Below are 19,193 nucleotides of genomic sequence, written 5' to 3' on the forward strand. Positions count from 1 at the left end.
TCCCAGAGAAGATCCATGTGCCCATGCAAAGTTGTAACACTGCATTTTCATGTCCTTTCACTGTTCTTGCAGGGATGTGCTTTCCTTAATTCTGGATTTTATGTGATGGATATTTTTTTAGGAACCTCTATTCTGATTTGTTTAACATAATCTGACAGAGCGTTCCTGTTATTTTCTTGTTTATTTTTAACCTTGCATATTGTAGTTGTGCAAACGCTCCCATCTATTTTGGATAAGTATTATCCAGCGTGGCTTATTTCTCAAGTGAGCATCAGTATCACATCTCTCCTCTGGTTCTGCACCCGTAATAGAAACACGGATCGCTTACGCAGATCGACTGCTGCCTGAGGAACGCTCATCGCTCCTGTGTTTATTTCTCTATCTTTTTTTGTAGGAGTTTCTAAACTTTCGACGATAATCTAAAGAAGCGATCAACCGCCTGAAATGTTTGTCATCTCAGTTGTTTTTGTCGTTTTCCCCGCTGCGCTCTTCGTGGCCGCGCAAAGCGTCGGGGAGCTCCAGGGTCTCACCTCCTCTGGAGGCAGCACCGGTTTCGACCCGCCCGGTAAGTTGATGTTACCAGGGAAAACTTATTTATAGAAGAGTTTGGCAAAGTGGATACGGTTATCAAACACCTGCTTCAACAAACCAACTGTCATCTGGACAAAGCCAGCAGTGCTGTGATGTTGTTTGATATCTCCAGTGCATTTAATACAATTCCACTCAATTTGCTTTGTCGGAAACTCCAAGAGACTCAGGTGGAGGCCTCAACAATTTCCTGGATCAAAGACTACCTGACAAACAGACCACAGTTAGTGAGACTGAAGGGTTGTGAGTCTAACCAGGTAGTCAGCAGCACAGGAGCACCACAGGGGACTGTACTCTCACCATTCCTTTTCACTCTGTACACCTCAGACTTCCAGTACATGACAGACTCCTGTCATCTGCAGAAATACTCAGATGATTCTGCAGTCGTGGGGTGTATCAGAGATGGAGGAGGAGTGGTGGTGGTGGAGGAGTATAAATACTTCTTTGTTCACCTGGACAACAGACTGGAGTGGAGATCCAACTGTGAAGCCATCTACAAGAAGGGACAGAGCAGACTGTACTTCTTGAGGAAGCTTAGGTCCTTCAGTGTTTGCAGTATTGTTGTGATTATTGTTATGAATATATTATTTCATATTTAATATTAATATATTATTAAATAATAATTTGGTCTGTTAAGTGTTGTCCAGTGAATACCAGCCCATTTAGGCAGTGGTATTAAGTTAACAATAGTGAAAGTGGTGAGCTCAGCTCTGACATCACTGAACAGCATCACTCTGTTTCACACATGGAATAAATTCATACAATTTCTTAAAATACAAGAATTTATTAACAAAAAGAAGTCAACTCAAAATTAAACATATTTAAATCAACAAACTCTTTACTATACTAGAACAATCTAACCAAAACTACCAAGCAAAATGAAAGAATAAGGAATAAGGAAGACCCATTATATACAATATGAACAAGTGCATCAAAGATGGTTAAAGACCACAACCAATAAAGTGATGCAACATTACCATTTAATGTTATTTATGTTATGTTTATCTTGAGGAATCTGGAAATGAGTCTTGGAACTAACTTAGGCAATAATTGGTATACCTTCAAATAACCGTTCATAATGCAAGATCAGATAAAATATTACTTTAATAAAATAATATTTTAAAGAATGATTTGTTGAATAAAACCAAACTTCTGAATGATCAATTCACAATGGTGTTTAATTAGTTGCCTTTATTTAGTACAATAATATTTAAGGAAATATTATCAAGGAAACATTAAAATAATATTTAGGGAAATAATATTTTGAATAAAACCAAACCTTTCCAGATAAATTAGTCTTACACTAAGAAAACAAAGCCTATAGCTCTTTAACGTCGAACATGTATCTTTAAAATACCATCAATAAAATTAAACGTCAAACGTGTTGACGGCGCATTATGGCCAGTCTGTGATCAAAAAGCACCCTTTAAATAAAGTTTATTTTAACTTTAAAAACACAAAACAGAACACAAAATTAGCTGAGCAGCTAGTCTGCGAGCACTTAGCTGAGTTTTCTCAACATAAACAAAAAAACAAACGACATTAAACAAATATTATTTAGATTTTTTCACTCTAAACTAATCTTCTCTGCCCAAACACAACCTCTTACGTGAATCGTGCTGAGGACAACGTTTCCGGGTGACGACTTGAGGGAAGCGAAGCTGTCTGGTCATCCACGTGTGGACTGAACCATACAACAAAGGCACGTTTGACTCCTTCAGTGGTTAAGGTGTGGCGGGGTGGCTCTCGCTACCTGGATGTGCACACAGGAAGTAGTGCGCTGCAGTCCCGATGCTTTCTTTCCCAGGCCATGGGGGGAAATCCGCTTCAATTAGGTCTGCTTCTAGAGGCCTTACTTGCCCACGAGTTTCAAGGCTTTCAGCTGACCGGTGGTCTGGTCCCTCCATTAGCCGCTGTCCGCAGCTGGACAGAGACCAAGTAGAGGGGGAAAGGTGTCTTTGGGTCAAAGATTCCAGCTCTGACTCCTCCTCTTCCTAGGCTGTGTTAGGAATAGGTCAGTGTGATGTTGAAAGGTGCAGAGGTTCAAACTGGCCTTTGTTTATGTACAGTTCAAGGTTGCTCATTCATGTCTCACTTGTTTAGTTCATGTTCATCCATGACTGGGGTCCCAACAGTATAATGTTGCATATCTTCTATAAGTCTGTTGTGGAAAGTGTGATCTCTTCTGCCATCATCTGCTGGGGAAGCAGCATCAGAGTCAGGGACTTCAAAAAGCTCAACAAGCTGATAAAGAAGGCTGGCTCTTTTCTGGGGACTCCTCTGGAACCTCTGGAGATCATTGTGCAAAGAAGGATTCTTCATAAAATGAAGAACATTATGGAGAACCCTGAGCATCCTCTTCATGAGACTGTCCTACAACAACAGAGTGTCTTCAGTCAGAGGCTTCTTTAGATCTGCTGTAAGACGGAGCGCTACAGGAGATCCTTCTTGCCCACAGCCATCAGCATCTACAATGGCTCCTTTGAATAAACCTGCATAATATGAGCTATAACAACATTTAATTTCCCTCTGGGATTAATAAGCATTTTTGAATTGAATTGTCATTTTAATTACAGGGTCATCCGAAAAACACAATTTATTTTCCGTCCATTGTGCAGAACATGCCATTTGTTTATATCCAGTGTAGTGGACAAACCATGTCTTTATCTTACATTTTTTTATAAACAATCTGGATGCATTTCTTTTATCCCCTCAGAGTAACCATGTATACAAATCTATGTCTTCCCAACATGAGTGATATGCAGTAAGACCATGCAGACATCCAGTTCTTCAGAGCTTTACACACACCACAGAAATGTAATAGCATATCACAGGTGGCGTTACTCCTCAGAAATGCCTTTTTCATCAATGACCAAGGGGTTGGAGTTGTTGGTCTTTATTTAGATATACTGTGCATTCTATAGCCTTAAGAGCCAAAACATGGAAGAAAGAAAAAAAAGTCACTGGAAACATAACATAAAAAACTAATACTAATAATACTAAGCCCTCAACACTTATTGACAGACTGGAATATTTGAAAAAAAGATCTAAAGTAGTGAAATCGTCCACTAAAAAAGTTTTTTTTTTTTTTTTTTCTTAATCCAGCCTTTATTTTTAGGACGTTTATTTAGCAGGGAAAAATGTCTTGCAAAGAAAAGCATTTTCTGTTTGTTTATTTTTCTTTCTTATTTAAAAAAAAATACTGGTGCCTCAATTATTGGCATCCCAACAATTCCTATAAATCACATTTACCTCAATCATTTTTAAAATTAATAAAACATTTTTAAGTTTATCAGAGTTTCTGGTAACTACTAAGTAGTGGTTGCTTAAACTGAAACTGTGGCAAAAAAGGCTGAACAAGTTTATGTTTTCATAATGCAAATAAAGTGGGATAAATGATGATGTTATTTAAGGTATTTTATGGTTCTTTAGCAAGATTACAAATTATTACGGAGAGTGCTGATAGTTGAAAGAGCAGCTTTTAAGAAATGCATTTTTAACCCCAGAAGATTGTTGGGGCCAGTTGTCGGTGGATTTTGCTTGCAGACCTTTGACCTCTCTCCTTGAAGCTCACAAATTCTTGTGTCACAGAGACAAAAATTAGCTCTAACTCAGTAGACTGACAGATATGCACCAGAAAGTTGTGTGTCATTGATCCCATGTGTTCCCATCTTAAACTCAGACCTGGAACACACTGTACAATTAGGAGCTTGATTACACCAGTGGATTCAGCCATAAAGACTTCAGAGAGCCTTCCACAAAATGTGTTCAAGTACATTCTGTTTTTCTCATATGTACTCATGTGTCTTTTAATCAGTAAAATGTTGCTATTTTAGTCTTGTTACAGGACAGATGCTCTAAAGTTAATCACAGAGGCAACAGTCTACAAAAAGCAACACTGCTTCAGTTACAATAACTCAACCATTTTCCTATCAGACTGGAAAGTTTAAAACATGATAAATGCTAATTCCCTATTTTGACAGTTTGCAACAACATAAATAATTTAGGATTTACATATAATTTACTTCACAATTGTCTTTAAATTGACAGTCTTTAAATTGATTTTATTGATCAAATAGTTGGTATAGTTAAACAATATCAGTTTAAAATTTGAATAGATCATTTTTTTGTCCATCAGAATAAAAAGGTTTGTCTAAAAACATGAGAAAAAGACCTTAGAGCAGGACAATAGCTGGTTCAGTCCACAAATAAAAACTGCAACAATAATAATTAAATCAGTGTCAGCAGTGAAATGATGAAATCTAAAAATAAAGCACTAAAGAAAAAAAAACTGAAAAGCAGTTGAGCTTTACATAGTGAAATGATGGTGGCATCATTATGCTGTGGGGGATGCTATTCTTCTCAGGGTCAGGGAAAGTGGCAACAGTTGATGGGAAGATGGATAAACACAGGGCAATTCCTGAAAGAAAACCTGCTTGAGGTTGTGAAATACTAAATTGCAGATCATCTCCATTCAGTTTGGTAAAGCTTAACGTTTGCAAAGATGAATGGGCAAAAATGTCATTATCTATCACATAAAATCCCATTAAAATAAATGGAGGTTTTATTTTTGTAATAAGATATGTTTTCTTTGGCTAAATGGGAATTGGTTAATAATGTCCAATTTCTTCCATATTTGCAAGGTCAAATAAAAACAGCAACAAGCTGACCTTAGAACTTACATAAAAATGTTCTTGGACAGCTAGTGTTTGGAGGGAACTGGTCTCTGATTTCACAGAATACATTTATTTTTTTATTTTTTTTTTATTTAGACCCATGCATGACCATATTTCCACCATGTCTGAGCGAGGCTGATCGCTACAGCCTGGAGGCCCTGCGGAGCATCCACCAGATGATGGATGATGACCAAGATGGTGGGATCGAGGTGGAGGAGAGCATGGAGGTACAAACTGTGGTTTTTTAAGCATATCACAGCATCATCCTTGTTCATGTTTGCTGGAAAGCCCCTTTTGCATGCGAGTCCTTGCATGCAAATGACAAGTAGAGTGAAGCAGTACAACAGGTGTGCTGGCTGGAGGAGTCAAGTGCTCCTTCAAGGATAGCAACAGTAAACTCTGCCTTTGGCTCAGTGACAAAATCAGTTTGCACTAATAGAATACTGCAACTGCACCGACCTTTATGGGCATACCTTAAAGAGTCAATCCATATAGATCATAATCTTAAGAGGTAAACTCATTTTGAGTAAAAACAAATAAAAAAGGGCTCTGCTTAGTTGTCTCGAAATGTTGGAAATATTTCATGTTTTTTTCAACTAAGCATTTTTCTTTCCAAGAAGGTGAAGGATTTGTTAATGTGGCAAAAGCAAAGTCATGTCAACATCCAATCAGTTTAAAACTACTTAATGCTTCAGAGTAGCGTTCAGTAAAAAAGCATACTGTATGTTATGAACGACACTGCATACCACCTGAACATGTACCACCTGTACTGTAGTAAATGTTTTGAATATCCAATAAATATACCGTAAAATATCTGTGAGTTTTTTTCTTTGGTGGTAAACCCCAGGCTTCTAAAATTCATTTGCCTACCAGAGTGTAGTTCATAGATATAGTACGGGGCTCGGGTTGCGGTTGGTATGGGGACATCAGTTGACAAGACCGGGCCCATTGAAGTCCAAAACTTCTGATAGCTGTCATATGAAGAATGGATTTATGGTCAGGAACACATTCCAAGAAATCTCCAACACCCACAATGGCTTTTGGCTTTTACAACACACACTAATGTTGATGTAGCTAACTGAGTGTGGTTTCAAAACATTCCCTTATTACTATAGGCTGAAAGCCAAGCACATGCACCATGTAATTATGTACCCTTTGTTTAAGCACATGAGATTATTCTCAATGCATCTTAGTGCCCACTTAGCTTTTTATCTTTAAAAGTCTCTGTTTTCACTACATTTGTCCTCTTTCTACAGTTCATTATTGAAGACATGAAGCAGCAGCAGACCCACAAGCACAGCAAGCTGCACAGGGAAGACCAGCACATCACAGTGGAGGAGCTCTGGAGGGGCTGGAAGTCATCTGAAGGTGTGGCTTGGCACGAGTGAAAATACATTTGCATGCGTCCAAAAGATTCAAACATTTCCTTTAAGTAACATTTAGTATCAACTTGGCAGTGCACAACTGGACACTGGATGATGTTCTTCGTTGGTTGAAAGACTTTGTCGAGCTGCCACAGTATGAGAGGAATTTTAAGGACTTTAAGGTCAACGGAAACACCCTCCCCAGGTGAGAAGAACAAGGAATTATGTCATAATAAAACTACTTACTTATGTTACTGTGTTATTAATAGAACTCCTTGGGCGCCTACATGGCTCAGTAGTAGAGCAGGCACACCATATGCAGAAGCTACAGTTCTCAACGCAGTTGTTTCTGGTTCGATTCCTTGACCCAGGTCATTTGCTGTATGTCTTCCCCTTCTCTCTGCCCTTCTTCCTGTCCAGCTACTGATGATTTAAGGCCACTAGTGCCACAAAACCCCAAAAAACCCACATTGCGACCACTAACTTTAATATACTTTTTTGGGAATATATTGTCCAAAACAAAGTAGATTAAGTTATTGTGAAGTAGAAGGCAAACAAATACAGGTTTCCCAATTTCATTCAAATAAATTTGCAGTGTGGTGTGCAATAATCCCCCTTAATTCAGATACCCCTAAATAAAATCCAGAGCAACCAATTGCCTTCAGAAATCACATAATTGGTAAACAGTCCATCTCTTTGTCTTTAATCTTTAACCTATCATCTGAAAATGGAAAGAGTATGGCCCATCTGCAAACCTACGCAGACATGGACATTTACCTTAACTGAAAGGCTAGAAAGGAAGAGGCTAAAGGTAGCTCTGGAGGACCTGCAGAGAGCCACAGCCCAGGTGGGAGAATCTGTTAACCAGACAACTATTAACCATGCACTCCATAGATTTGGCCTTTATGGAAATGTTAAAAGGTATGTTTAGCAGATTTCTAACATTGCACATCACCCTCATTCCACCATCAGGATGTGGTGATGCGTTTCTGCAGCAGGGAGACTGATTAGAATTGATGGAAAAGGGTGCATCGCTAGTGGCGCAGGGGGTTAAGCGCCGACCCATGAGGCCTTAGTCCTCATCGCGTCCGTCCCAGGTTCAATTCCTGGATCTGGTGACATTTGCCATATGTCTTCCCTTTCTCTGGCCCCGTTTCCTGTCTGCCTACTTTCAAAAAATACTTGAAAAATAAAGGCCACTAGTGCTGGGAAAGAATTGATAGAAGGATTTCATATTCCAGCTGCCCAGTCAAAGTATAAACCTAAACTGAAAATCTGTGGCAAGACTCAGAAATAGCTTAGCTATGTATCATCACAAAGTAATAATTCTGAAGTTCTTCAAATTTTTTTTAAATTGTAAAGTGCTTTGAGACGACATGTTGAACAGATGCTTTATAAATAAACTGAGTTGCATTAAACTGCCTTGAATTCATGTTGGTGTATATAAAATCCAAATAAAATGGCTCAACCTCTGTGGTTTGAATGTAACTAAAAGTGAAAAGTTTGTAGTGAAAATTTTTAGAAATACTTTTACAAGGCTGTAGAGCAGGAACATGCAATGAGCTGGACTTGAACTCTGAATGAATTGCATTTAGTGTAGTTTGCATCTCTCATCTGTTCTTTATCTCAAGAAGTGTTCACAGAACATTCAAATACGAGGACACGTTACATTACAAGAGCCAGAAATATGGCATTATTGGTTCTTGGTTCCAAGAAGTCTACATAGCGTATTAATATATATTTTTAAAATGGCCATTTCTGTGATTTGGTGGTTTCTTAACAAATGTGTTAAAATGAATTGTCATTAAATGTTTTTTTTTCCATGAAAACACATTGGATTATGTTGTGAATTTTGCGTGTTGGTGGAATAAACATCTTAAATACACCAAACACTGAGACTTCTCGGTGTTGTTTCTTGAAAGTGTTCAGGAAGCTGACTATGCTATCAGGCTACAGCTACAATTTCTCAATTATTTGACATCACAGATGTTTTCCCACTTCAAGAACTAGAGGCATGCATGAGCAACACACTGTAAAGAAAGATGCATTTTTGGTTGTCCTCCGTACCAGAACTCAGTTCTGAGTTAATTTATATTTTTAGAATTGCAGCAAATGAGCCATCATTCTTGAGTGCCCAGTTGAAAGTGCTGGACCAGAGAGACAAACAGAAGCTCAGCATCAAAGCTCTGGATGTGGTGCTGTTTGGACCACCTACACGTATGAATTAATCCTTACTTTTCCTCCATTTTAATATGTAGTTTCAGCATGTTCATGTGCTGTGTTTGGTTTGGATTTTTCTAAAAATTACTATGATCCATACACTTTCCATTCACAAAGTATTATCATGGCTTTCCATTCTATAACAGGCCCCCCTCATAACTACATGAAGGACCTGCTGCTCATTGTGTCAGTGGTGATGGGAGTTGGAGGCTGCTGGTTTGCCCAGGCCCAAAACAAAGCCAGCAAGGTTCACGTCGCCAAAATGATAAAAGATTTAGAAAGTCTTCAGAGAGCAGAACAGAGCCTCATGGACCTGCAGGAACAGTAACTATGTTGCCTTTTCTTTTCTGTCTACTAATTAATGTAGTCACATATAATTAAACAAACTTTGCTTGTGTTAATCGAACTAAAAACCTTTTGCATTGCTCAGGCTGGAGCAGGCTCAGGAAGAAAAACGTAATGTGGCCGTAGAAAAACAATATTTGGAGGAGAAGATGAGAGATGAGATTATTGGAGCTCAGGAGGAAGCTTACCGTCTGCACGAGCTGAGACAGGGAGCCGTCAGCGAGCTCAGCCGCCTGCGGTACGCAGAGGAGGAACTGGAACAGGTAGGTACATTACAAACATGGGGAGCAACTTCATCAGTGCTCTTTCAGAGATGAATATCACATGCTTTCAAAAATTGCAGGACATTTGGTTGCACAGTTAATTATAAAGTCGAAGTGTAAATAACATCTGGAAACTGCTGATTAAAATACTGAGGCACAACTATTCAGCTCATTTCAATAATCATCAAAGGTATCTACCAGCAGGAGTTTTATGCAGGGGGAATGTGCTAACAAGCATATGTGCTCATAAGCCAGAAATTGTACATTGCAAAAAACATTATTATTTCGGTAAAGCTACCACACCGGCCACTTACTGTACTTAAGAATCTCATCAGCCAAACAGCTAAAATAATTTACATCTGCTTGTTGGTTTTCACTTGTTCCTATGTTACTGCCTCAATTTGTTTTTATTTCGTCCCCCCCTAAAGTGCTACCAGCGGTAAACCAGACCCAGTGCTTATTTAGCAGGAGTAAATTTTGTTTCCACCACCAACACAATGACTGTGCCAGTGGAAAAAATCAGTGCTAGCTTTGTTCCAACTTTTTGCCTAGCCATGAAAAAGAAATGCTATCATCACTTTAGGTTTCCCATGAATACCAACAAACAATTAAAATGTTGCAAGCACCAAGTTTAAAACTTTGCTTTAGGTCTGCTTAATTTAATTTAATAGCAATAAAAAAAACTGCTGCAACATTGACAACAAGCTTGATTAGTACTGGAATAAAAAAGGCTTACTGTCTCTCATGTTCCAATGTTTTACATAATATCCCTTTATCACTGCACAGTGCTGTTTTTACAAGCACTGTTTCCATCTAAATGGTGAGCAGTGTTTAGATATCAAGATGAAAACTGCATGAATACAGGTCAGTGTGCACAAGCATCAGCTGTTATAACAGCATTTATAAATCACACTGTGATATTAAAAGTTCTCTGTAGATATTAATGAAAAAAACAATAAGCGGTTCAAACATTTACTAGAAGTGACATTTTAAATAGTGCAATAATGTGGCACTAAGGTGGCTCTCTGTTTGTTGTTAACCCAAAACGCTCTTTGCCTGGTCTTTTTAGAACCACTAAAGTATTGACTCTAGCACCAACCCAACTACTTTGGCGGAAAAGCCTTTTATGAACTACAACATGTTTTGGTGCTATAACTCCCTCAGGGTTAAAATGCTGCTGTCTTCTATTTCTTCCAGTCAGTTAAAAATAACGTGGCTTGGCAGTCGTTGCGCTAACGTCTTCGTTTGGTGACGTAAAAATACTTGGAAGGATGGAAAATCTATTCTTTGGTCATTCACTTTTATTTTGCTGTTGCTCAACACATCTTGAGTACAGCAGCTGTCTCAACCATGTCATGGACTATAAAATGCTTTTTAGTGCAGCTAGCAGTCATTTTAAATGCAAAGCTTAATAACTGTGTCTAGTGATGCAACAACAAATAATTTCTTCAATTTCTGCTCTCTGAGAAAGAAACCCCTAAATAAATACATACAGAATTAAGCAAAACACCGTTATGTATGCAGCTTACAGGCATTTTATTGTGACAAATAAAAGAAAATAGTAAACCTCACCCAATATGTAGTTTATCTTACAATGGTGCACATCAATACATATGCAAAAGAGAATTCCTTGGTGGAACAAGATCATGTTTAATTTTTTTCAAATCAAAGTATCATAATGTTTATGCCAGGCTAATGTGAAACCTTAATAGATTTTTTTCTATAGGTATCTGCTCTTGGCGAATTCTTAACATTTAGCACATAAAAAATGAGAAAATGATCCTTTAGCAAACACTTTCCTTAAACCAGGGAGATTACATTTGATATTATTTAATATTATTAGATAAGTACCTCTCTGGCTGCTGTCTTTGAGGATTTCCCACTCACAACAGTAGATTTATATATTTTTATATATATTTAGATAGAAAAATGTTTTCTGCTTGCTTTTGAATGTGTAAAATCATCATCAAGCAGTAATAAGTATAATTGTTACAGACACAACTTTAACGTTATCATGTTCTTCTGTGAGTGAGAAAACTCATCAGAAGAGATGAGCGAGGTTAAGATGCAGTTCAAAATATCTTAGAGGAAACATATGTAACATTTTTCTAAAAGGACAGAGCTTTTGATAACTTTCTGATGTTTAACACTCTCTCAGGTTCGTGGAGCGCTGAAGCAGGCTGAGAAGGAGATGATAGCTAGCTGGACAGTCTCAGGTGCCCTTCAGCAGTGGCTCCAGCTTACACACGAGGTAGAAGTTCAGTACTACAATGTTAAAAAGCACAGCGCAGAACTGCAGCTTGCTGCTGCCAAGGAAGAGGTAATGCATAAACAAACGTGTGCATGTTAAAACAGTAAAATTCTTCAGAATGACTGCATTGCTTGTGTAAATAAGTGATTTAAAAAACGTCCAAGACCATCTCCACCAAACCAATCTTTTCTGCAGGCAGAGAGGATTAAGAAGAAAAGGAGTTCTGTTCTGGGAACGCTCCACATTGCCCACAGTTCCTCTCTAGACCATATTGATCGCAAGATCATGGAAGCTAAGTGAGGCAGAGAGTTATATGGGTAGCTTCTGTTTTTGTCTGTCTAAAAATAATGTAACTTTTGATAACGTAATACTTTGTTTGTCCCGCAGGCATGCGTTGTCCGATGTAACAGCTTGTTTGCGAGAGCGCCTTCACCGTTGGCAGCATATTGAGCACCTCTGTGGTTTTCCCATTATGAGGAATCCTGGGCTAGCTAACCTCACTGCTCAACTCTACTCAGACTCAGCCCCCTTGGGATTTCCTCGAGTATCACAGTCTTCCTGTTCATGTCACAGTTCTGTTCATGGCTCAATAGAAGATCTTTTAGATGAGCCTGCTGCTCCTATTGCACGACAGATGCCTGGTGAGATACAGCACTGATACGTTAGATAAAACAGCTTAGTGTTGAAATGTATTACTTTCATAAACATTTGGATTAACTACATTGAAATCTTTCTGTTGATTTGAGAACTCTCTTCCTAGTTCTGAAAAATACACCCACCGACCTTGAAAACCGACCGTGAAAATAAATTAAAACAGCTGTCACCTTTGTAACAATCCCTGGTTATTTGGAAGAAATTAACTGCTTGGGTAAGTCATATTTGGCCTCTGTCCTGCAGGTCCCATTCCGCCTCTTAAGCGCTCTCCTCATCTTCGGGGATCCACCATCTGTAGGGCACATCGTCCTGGAGTCATCCCTCAGTCACAACCTGCCATGAATTCCCCAGACCCTGATCTTCTGATCCCCACCAGAGCTTCTTACTCTTGCTATGATGATGGTGGTGATCTCCTCCGCAAAACTCTTAAAAAACAGTAAGTGTTTGTGCCCAAACGTTTACATACATTTTTGGGGGTTTTAAACTTAAAATTTGCAACAGTTTACATCTGCTGTATATGTTATTGTTAGGATACATTTCTTCCTTGTTTGGTTTTCTTTTTCTTTTCTCTCATCAATAGAGATTCCCAAGAGAAATTCTTGGACTCGGAATTTATAACATCCCCTCCCCTCAGCAAAATGTTCTCGAGTACTACTACTCTTGAGGCTTCATCTAGAAGGTTCTATCATGATGAAGCTGAGCTCCTTGCAGACAGTGAAAAGGTAGAAGCTCCTGCTGAATTCCCAGTTCACAAAATGTCTGAGGAAGAGGATGAAACTCCTGTAGATTTGGATATTTCTTGCAAGAGGATGGTAAAACACAAAATCTCGGATCCTTCTTTGGAAACCTTTTCTTTTAAGATCTCTAATCAAGAATCTCGTGAAAATCCCGCACAAAAAAAGATATCTAGACAGAGAAGTGACGTTTCTATGGATGTTGCATTAAGAAAGGGCATTTCTCATGATTTAGATATGGAGGTCTTACCCACAAAAACGGAGAAAGATACCCTTGAAGATTCGATGGACGTTCCCTCAAGGAATCTTTACAAAGACAGATACGATGTAGATCCATTGGAGATGAGAAAGATTCTCCGTCCAGAGTTAGAAGCATCAACAGAAACACACAGAATAATATTAAGGGATACTATGGAGACTTCAATAAATGGGGCTTCAAGAAAGAAAATGAGAGATGATGCTGAATGTTTCATTGAATCTAGAAGAATTACAAGGAATTCAATTGGAATGTCCCAAGACATAGCTTCTAGGAATCTACCACTGAATACAGGAGACTATCAGCATGAATCCTCTCTGATTGTCGTATCAAAGGATAAAATATCTGAGACTGCTGGAATTCCACAAAGAAAGATATCTAGAGATGAACTGGAATATTATACAGACACTGCTTCTATCAAGATGCACCCCAGAGAGACAATGGATGCTTTTAAGGATACTTCAAACTTTAAAGATACACCAGAATTTGGTCTGGAGTCATCAAAAAGCCGAGGAATACTGAGAAATGAAGCTGAGATGTCTGTTGGTTCTGTTAGACGGAGATTACCTGGCATACCAAGAAGCGATACCAGTTTAACAGATACTTTCACTGAAAACATCTCCAGGGAAAGAATGAATGCTCCAACTGACATGCCCAAACATCTAACGCTGAGGAATGACTTTGGAGGATTTGAATCAAGTTCTCTGCAGTGTCGTACTGGGCAGCCAGATCTTATGCCAACATCCCAAGTGCCATGGCAATCTTCCTCCGACCTCTGTACTTCTGGGCCTCTGAGTCAACTTGTGTATGATGGAATCCTTGAAAAATCATGCAGCTCCCTGTCCTCAGTGCAAACGCCTCTCTCAGCCTCTTCACCAAACCTTCCACAGAGCAAACTGCCAGCTGAGCTGGAGTCACCATTGCCACCTCCAAAGGTTGTTTACCCATCTCTTGCATCAGCCCCTGAGAGTGGACATGACAAGAACAAAGCTAAGGATAAAAGCAAGAAATCTTTAAAGCTAAAAAATCTTTTTAAAAAGAAAAATGAGTCAACTCCAGAAAAGTCTCACAGTGGTCTTCAGAAACTCTGACAGCTCACAGGTTTGTTTTTCCCTCTTTGGTGTTTTACTGATTCTGAAATTCTAGCTTCAGGACATGTTTATTGTGGCTGACTGCCCAAGTGAGGCCATATAATCCAGGAAAAAAGGATTTTGCTTCTTATGGTGCTTGGTGCCATTGGATGAAAAATGATCATTCTGCTCATGAACCACATGACCAGCTGCCCAGTAGCAAACCGCAGAATTTTATGTATAGTATCAATGCTAACCTCAAACTCAACAAGGTGTTGACACTCATATGTTTAATAAACAACCACTGATGGTGAGCAGGGTCATCAGGAACCCACGGTTCATTGCTGTTAACCTGTATTTAATGCTCTGAATCCCATTTATGGTCTAAATGCCACACAACTCTTCATAAGAATTTAACGGGGTCTGTGCTGATCAGAAAGACTTTCTGGGCACAGAAACTGTACAAAGATGACGTTGTGTTCCCCTACATCAACACCTAGGACAATGGAAGAACAACATTACCTTGAAATGACTGATTTCTTTAAGTAATAACATCATCGTGTCCAGGAATTCAATGCTTTTATAGACGAGTTGTTTATATATGCAGATATTATGATTTTTTATGATGCTGTTCAATGCAGTGGTAAGCCGCCTTGAGTTGTTTAGAAAACATCTAAATTAAGAACATACAAAACATTTAGTTTAATTTCATGTCGATTATAAACAGTTTCCTTTGATGCATAAATTATTTTATATTTGAAACCGGTTTTACTTACTTAAGAAGTCTTACAGGTCGATTGTTACCAAAGTGACTTAGATGTGTGATTTTTAAATGCTCTGCTCAAGGCTGAAGGACTAAATAATGTTGCTGCTTCTCTGTGTAACAGAGTAAATTCTTGAATTCACAATAAATTCTAGGTCAAGATTTTTAGTGAGGTGAATTAATTGTAATCATGCATTTGTTTGAATTCAGCAATCACTTTTTTCGGTAAATGATCTGATTTTGTTTAAACTAATGATGTGTTCCATGTCTACCTGGGAGTTGTAATTTCCAAGTTGGAAAAATCAACTCAAATGTTTTCTGAAATCAGAGCTTTAACTTAGAAAATCACTTGGCATTCAGAATTTTTGAATTCTGAGTTAGAAAAATCAACCAGAAAACACCCTCAAATTGAAATTCTGACTTGGCAAGTCATGTTTTATCACTCGCCTCAATTGCAAAATCCAATAAGTTCACCTTGAATAGAAAGAGGGTAAAACTGTGGTAATAAACAGCTTTTTTGTGCTTCTGTTGGTTTGTATATCAGTAAATAAATGGCCCATATTGCATTTCCAATGTTTATTTATGATAATGTTTCTTTAGAATTGTAAAACCTAAAATGTAGAGACACCCAATTGTACATTAGCCTGTATTGCCAATAATTGTTGCCGGTTCCTGAGAAAAACAATTTACAAATCCTACAAACTTTCCAAATCGAAACCGGTTCTATATGGTGAAGTGGGGAGTTACGTTATTCCTATTTCTGGTGTAAATCGTTCCAGCCTGATTTTAAATCCAAAATGGCTGCTGCACTTAAAATGTGGGGGAAACTACAGCAACAAACAGTTCATTTGCACTTCTGGCAGTTTGAATCCTATTAAATGAGTTGCACAGATGTAAGTGCAAAATGTTTCTGCAGTGTTTGTATAAAATGCTGAGAAAACATTATCTGCTGTTGTTGGTAATAAACATTAGTCTAGTGACTAAACACAACAGTTAGTTTGATGTATGATCTCATCTTAAATATGAAATCTCACAGCTCTATATAAGCAATAACAGATATTTCTATTAAATCAAAGGTTTCCACATAAAATTATCTATTATTTGCCAGGTTCTAAAATTATTTAAATTGACTGTGCAAAACAAACACATTGCATCATGTTACTATTTATTAGACACAAATAAGCCCAAAGTGGAAAATAGAAGTAATTATTGCTCTAAAAACCTTAGATACGTCCCAAATAGATACAAATCTAGACTTTAAAAAGGGTCTTTCTTGTTACTGTGACTTTATTTAAAGGTTTGGGAACCTGTTTTATCTTAAACAGAGCTATCTCTTTAATTTTTAATGTTGTCTTAACCTTGTAAATCTGTCATCTGAAAAATCAATAGAAGGCATTACATGATGATGATGAAAAAAGGTTTATTTCTCATTTTGTTGAAAATCAGAGAGTTTGCTATGATGCAAATACTGACTGATATATGACTCTCAGATGCACTAATTGCATGAGGAGTTACTTGTCTGTTTTCATTTTAGCTAAATGTATTCATCAGCAATATGAAATAATGATGGGTGGACTTTACTCTGTAAAAAAAGGACAACTCAGTTTGAATTTGTAAGGTTTACCGAAAATGAAATAGACACATTACTTGGAATAAACACAAGAATTAGTGTAGTATTAATAAAAAAGTTGGGCCACTTAAGTCCAGATCTCTTCTGCTGATATGTTGTGTTTTACCTGTCTTTTCCACTAGAGGGCAGTGATGTTTAAAAGGAAACCTGACCCAGGAAAGCTCTTTCATGAGTAGGTTTTTTTTTTTATATCTTAGAGAAAATCATCCATGTTATTACAACAGGAAAAGCAAATGCATGTGTGAATTTATGCACAAGAGAGTAACAATGTATGACAATTAATCTCAGTTGTAGGCTTGTGACAGAAAACTCTACCTTAAGAAAAAGTCTTAACTAATTGAATGTAAAAGAAGAATATCTGCATCCTGAAGGTATATTAGTTATGCATTAGTATATTAGTTATAAAGCTGCTGGCTCTTGTGTTTCTACAACCTCCTAATGCAGGTAGATTAATCTTTTAAGCACACATACATATTGACCTGTGCAGCCATTCACTGCATGGAATGCAGCATACAGTAAAAAAAAGAGACACATTATTAAACTTTTACATATAAATGTATATATTTTTTATGTATCTTTTCAAGAGAAAGCCATTTAATTACAGATAAAAAATTAGAAATTAACAATGTGTTTTCTAGCTGAGGAAAAACTTTGCACATCCTACTCTCTTTTTATTAGGCTTACCACACACACACACAAAAAAACAAATTCAGTGAGATGCCTCTTCTGACATCAGTTCAGATGTTTCTTGCATGTAAAGCCAGTTTCAAGTCATCCTGCAGCATCTCAAGGAGATCAAGGTGTGGCATTTGACTTGGACCAGGACTTTTCATTTCTTAATTCACTGACAATTCTTCGTGGTTTCATTGTCCCTGCCATGATACAGGGTCCTGTTCTTCAGTTTTCATTATTTTTAGTCGATGGTTTCCCGTTTTTCTCCAGCTCCCTCTGATACACAGTAGAATTCATGGTCAATGTGATGATTAGAAGACCAATTTATGCTACAATCAAGCATCTGGCAAACCATGACACTCCCACCTCCATGCTTCACAGCTAGTATATGGTTATTTTCCTGAAATGCTTAATTTGCCAAACATGTCCTGTGAGTGCAGGTTTAGTCTCATCTGTCAAAAACGTTATTCCAAATGTCCTTGTCTTTGCCTATGGTTTCTCTCTGCCAAAGTTCAATCTAGGCTTAATGTTTTTCTTAGGGAGAAAAGGATTCCTCTTTCCACACCTCTAATAAAAGTTAAACCTGCACAGCATGTTTCTAATTGTTCAGGTATGCATTTTGACATGAACAGTAGCAGGAGCCTACTGCAGGTCCTATCATTTTAGGGTCTTTGCTATCGGCTGTCAAGGTGAGCTTGCTTGGAAGGCCAGACCTGGCCATGTGGGCAGTTTTTCTGGATGACCTTCACTATTTCCCATTCAATACAACGATTGATTTCAAATTAATTTGACACCTCTTTAAATCCCTTATCAGACTCATAAGCTGCCACAATCTTCTCTATGAAGGCCCCGGACAGCCCTTTACTCCCATCTCAGCAGTCAAGAGCAGACCAAACTAAATATCTGAGGTTTAAAAATGCCTTCAAAAAGCTGGGTAACAATGTTCTCTCCATGTGCCCCTGATGTGATGCGCCAGTGTGCGACTTCAGCGGCTTAAATTAGGAATAACTATGGGGTGTGCTCAATTATTCCTCACCAGAAATGACATTTTTAATTAATATTTGAAAGAAGACCTTTTCTGGTTTATTTATATTACTTGAATTTCTTAGTATTGTTAAAAATTATTATTAAATATCCATATGCTGAAATATGTTGTGAACACACACAGGCTGTTGTAAGGTGTCCAAATTTTTTCACATGACTGTAGATGCATTGATTTTCCTTCCAACTTTACCTAATGTTGGAGCCTGGGAAGTCAATGCAAACTTGATTCTTTTTTAGTTTTGTTTTGAATTATAGATGGGATTCTTTGTTGCTATTTTAGATGCAACTCTTCTCTAATAATTTGTAAAATATATTCTTTTGCAGTTTGTCATTTTAGTTCATTACTGTTCTCTAAAATTTAAAATGACAGAATAAAAAACTCATTTCCGTTGTTGTCTTTTTGCTTTTTCAGTTATTTACCGTTCCGATTGACTCAAATAGTGATTAAAACAAATTGTGAAAAGCTAAACAACTTGTTCTATTTTAAGTGTTTTTTATGTATTGGTGATGGGAAAATATTATAAATAATTAAAAGAAAATGTGGTTACAGTGTCAAGTTCCCTGGCTACAGTCACACATATAAGACTGAAAAAATTGTTTAATTTATGATGTTTATAGGTAACATTTTGTAGACAATTGCTTTAAATTTAGCAGCTCTTTGGA

At 37.7% G+C, this 19,193-nt stretch overlaps 1 protein-coding gene across 1 annotated transcript; it reads left to right on the top strand.

Annotated features, from left to right (window-relative positions):
* The first annotated feature begins 318 nt into the window (after positions 1-318).
* LOC124867809 (stromal interaction molecule 2-like) lies at positions 319-18,921 on the top strand. Its single transcript, XM_047364437.1, has 12 exons — positions 319-565; positions 5,361-5,491; positions 6,521-6,632; positions 6,722-6,833; positions 8,730-8,845; positions 8,995-9,172; positions 9,279-9,456; positions 11,615-11,776; positions 11,903-12,003; positions 12,095-12,348; positions 12,605-12,797; positions 12,942-18,921. Exons 1-12 carry the CDS (start codon positions 445-447, stop codon positions 14,440-14,442), a joined length of 3,159 nt encoding a protein of 1,052 aa, XP_047220393.1. The 5' UTR covers positions 319-444; the 3' UTR covers positions 14,443-18,921.
* The last annotated feature ends 272 nt before the right edge of the window (positions 18,922-19,193 follow it).

Source organism: Girardinichthys multiradiatus, chromosome 5 (assembly GCF_021462225.1).
Source record: "Girardinichthys multiradiatus isolate DD_20200921_A chromosome 5, DD_fGirMul_XY1, whole genome shotgun sequence".
Taxonomy (NCBI): domain Eukaryota; kingdom Metazoa; phylum Chordata; class Actinopteri; order Cyprinodontiformes; family Goodeidae; genus Girardinichthys; species Girardinichthys multiradiatus.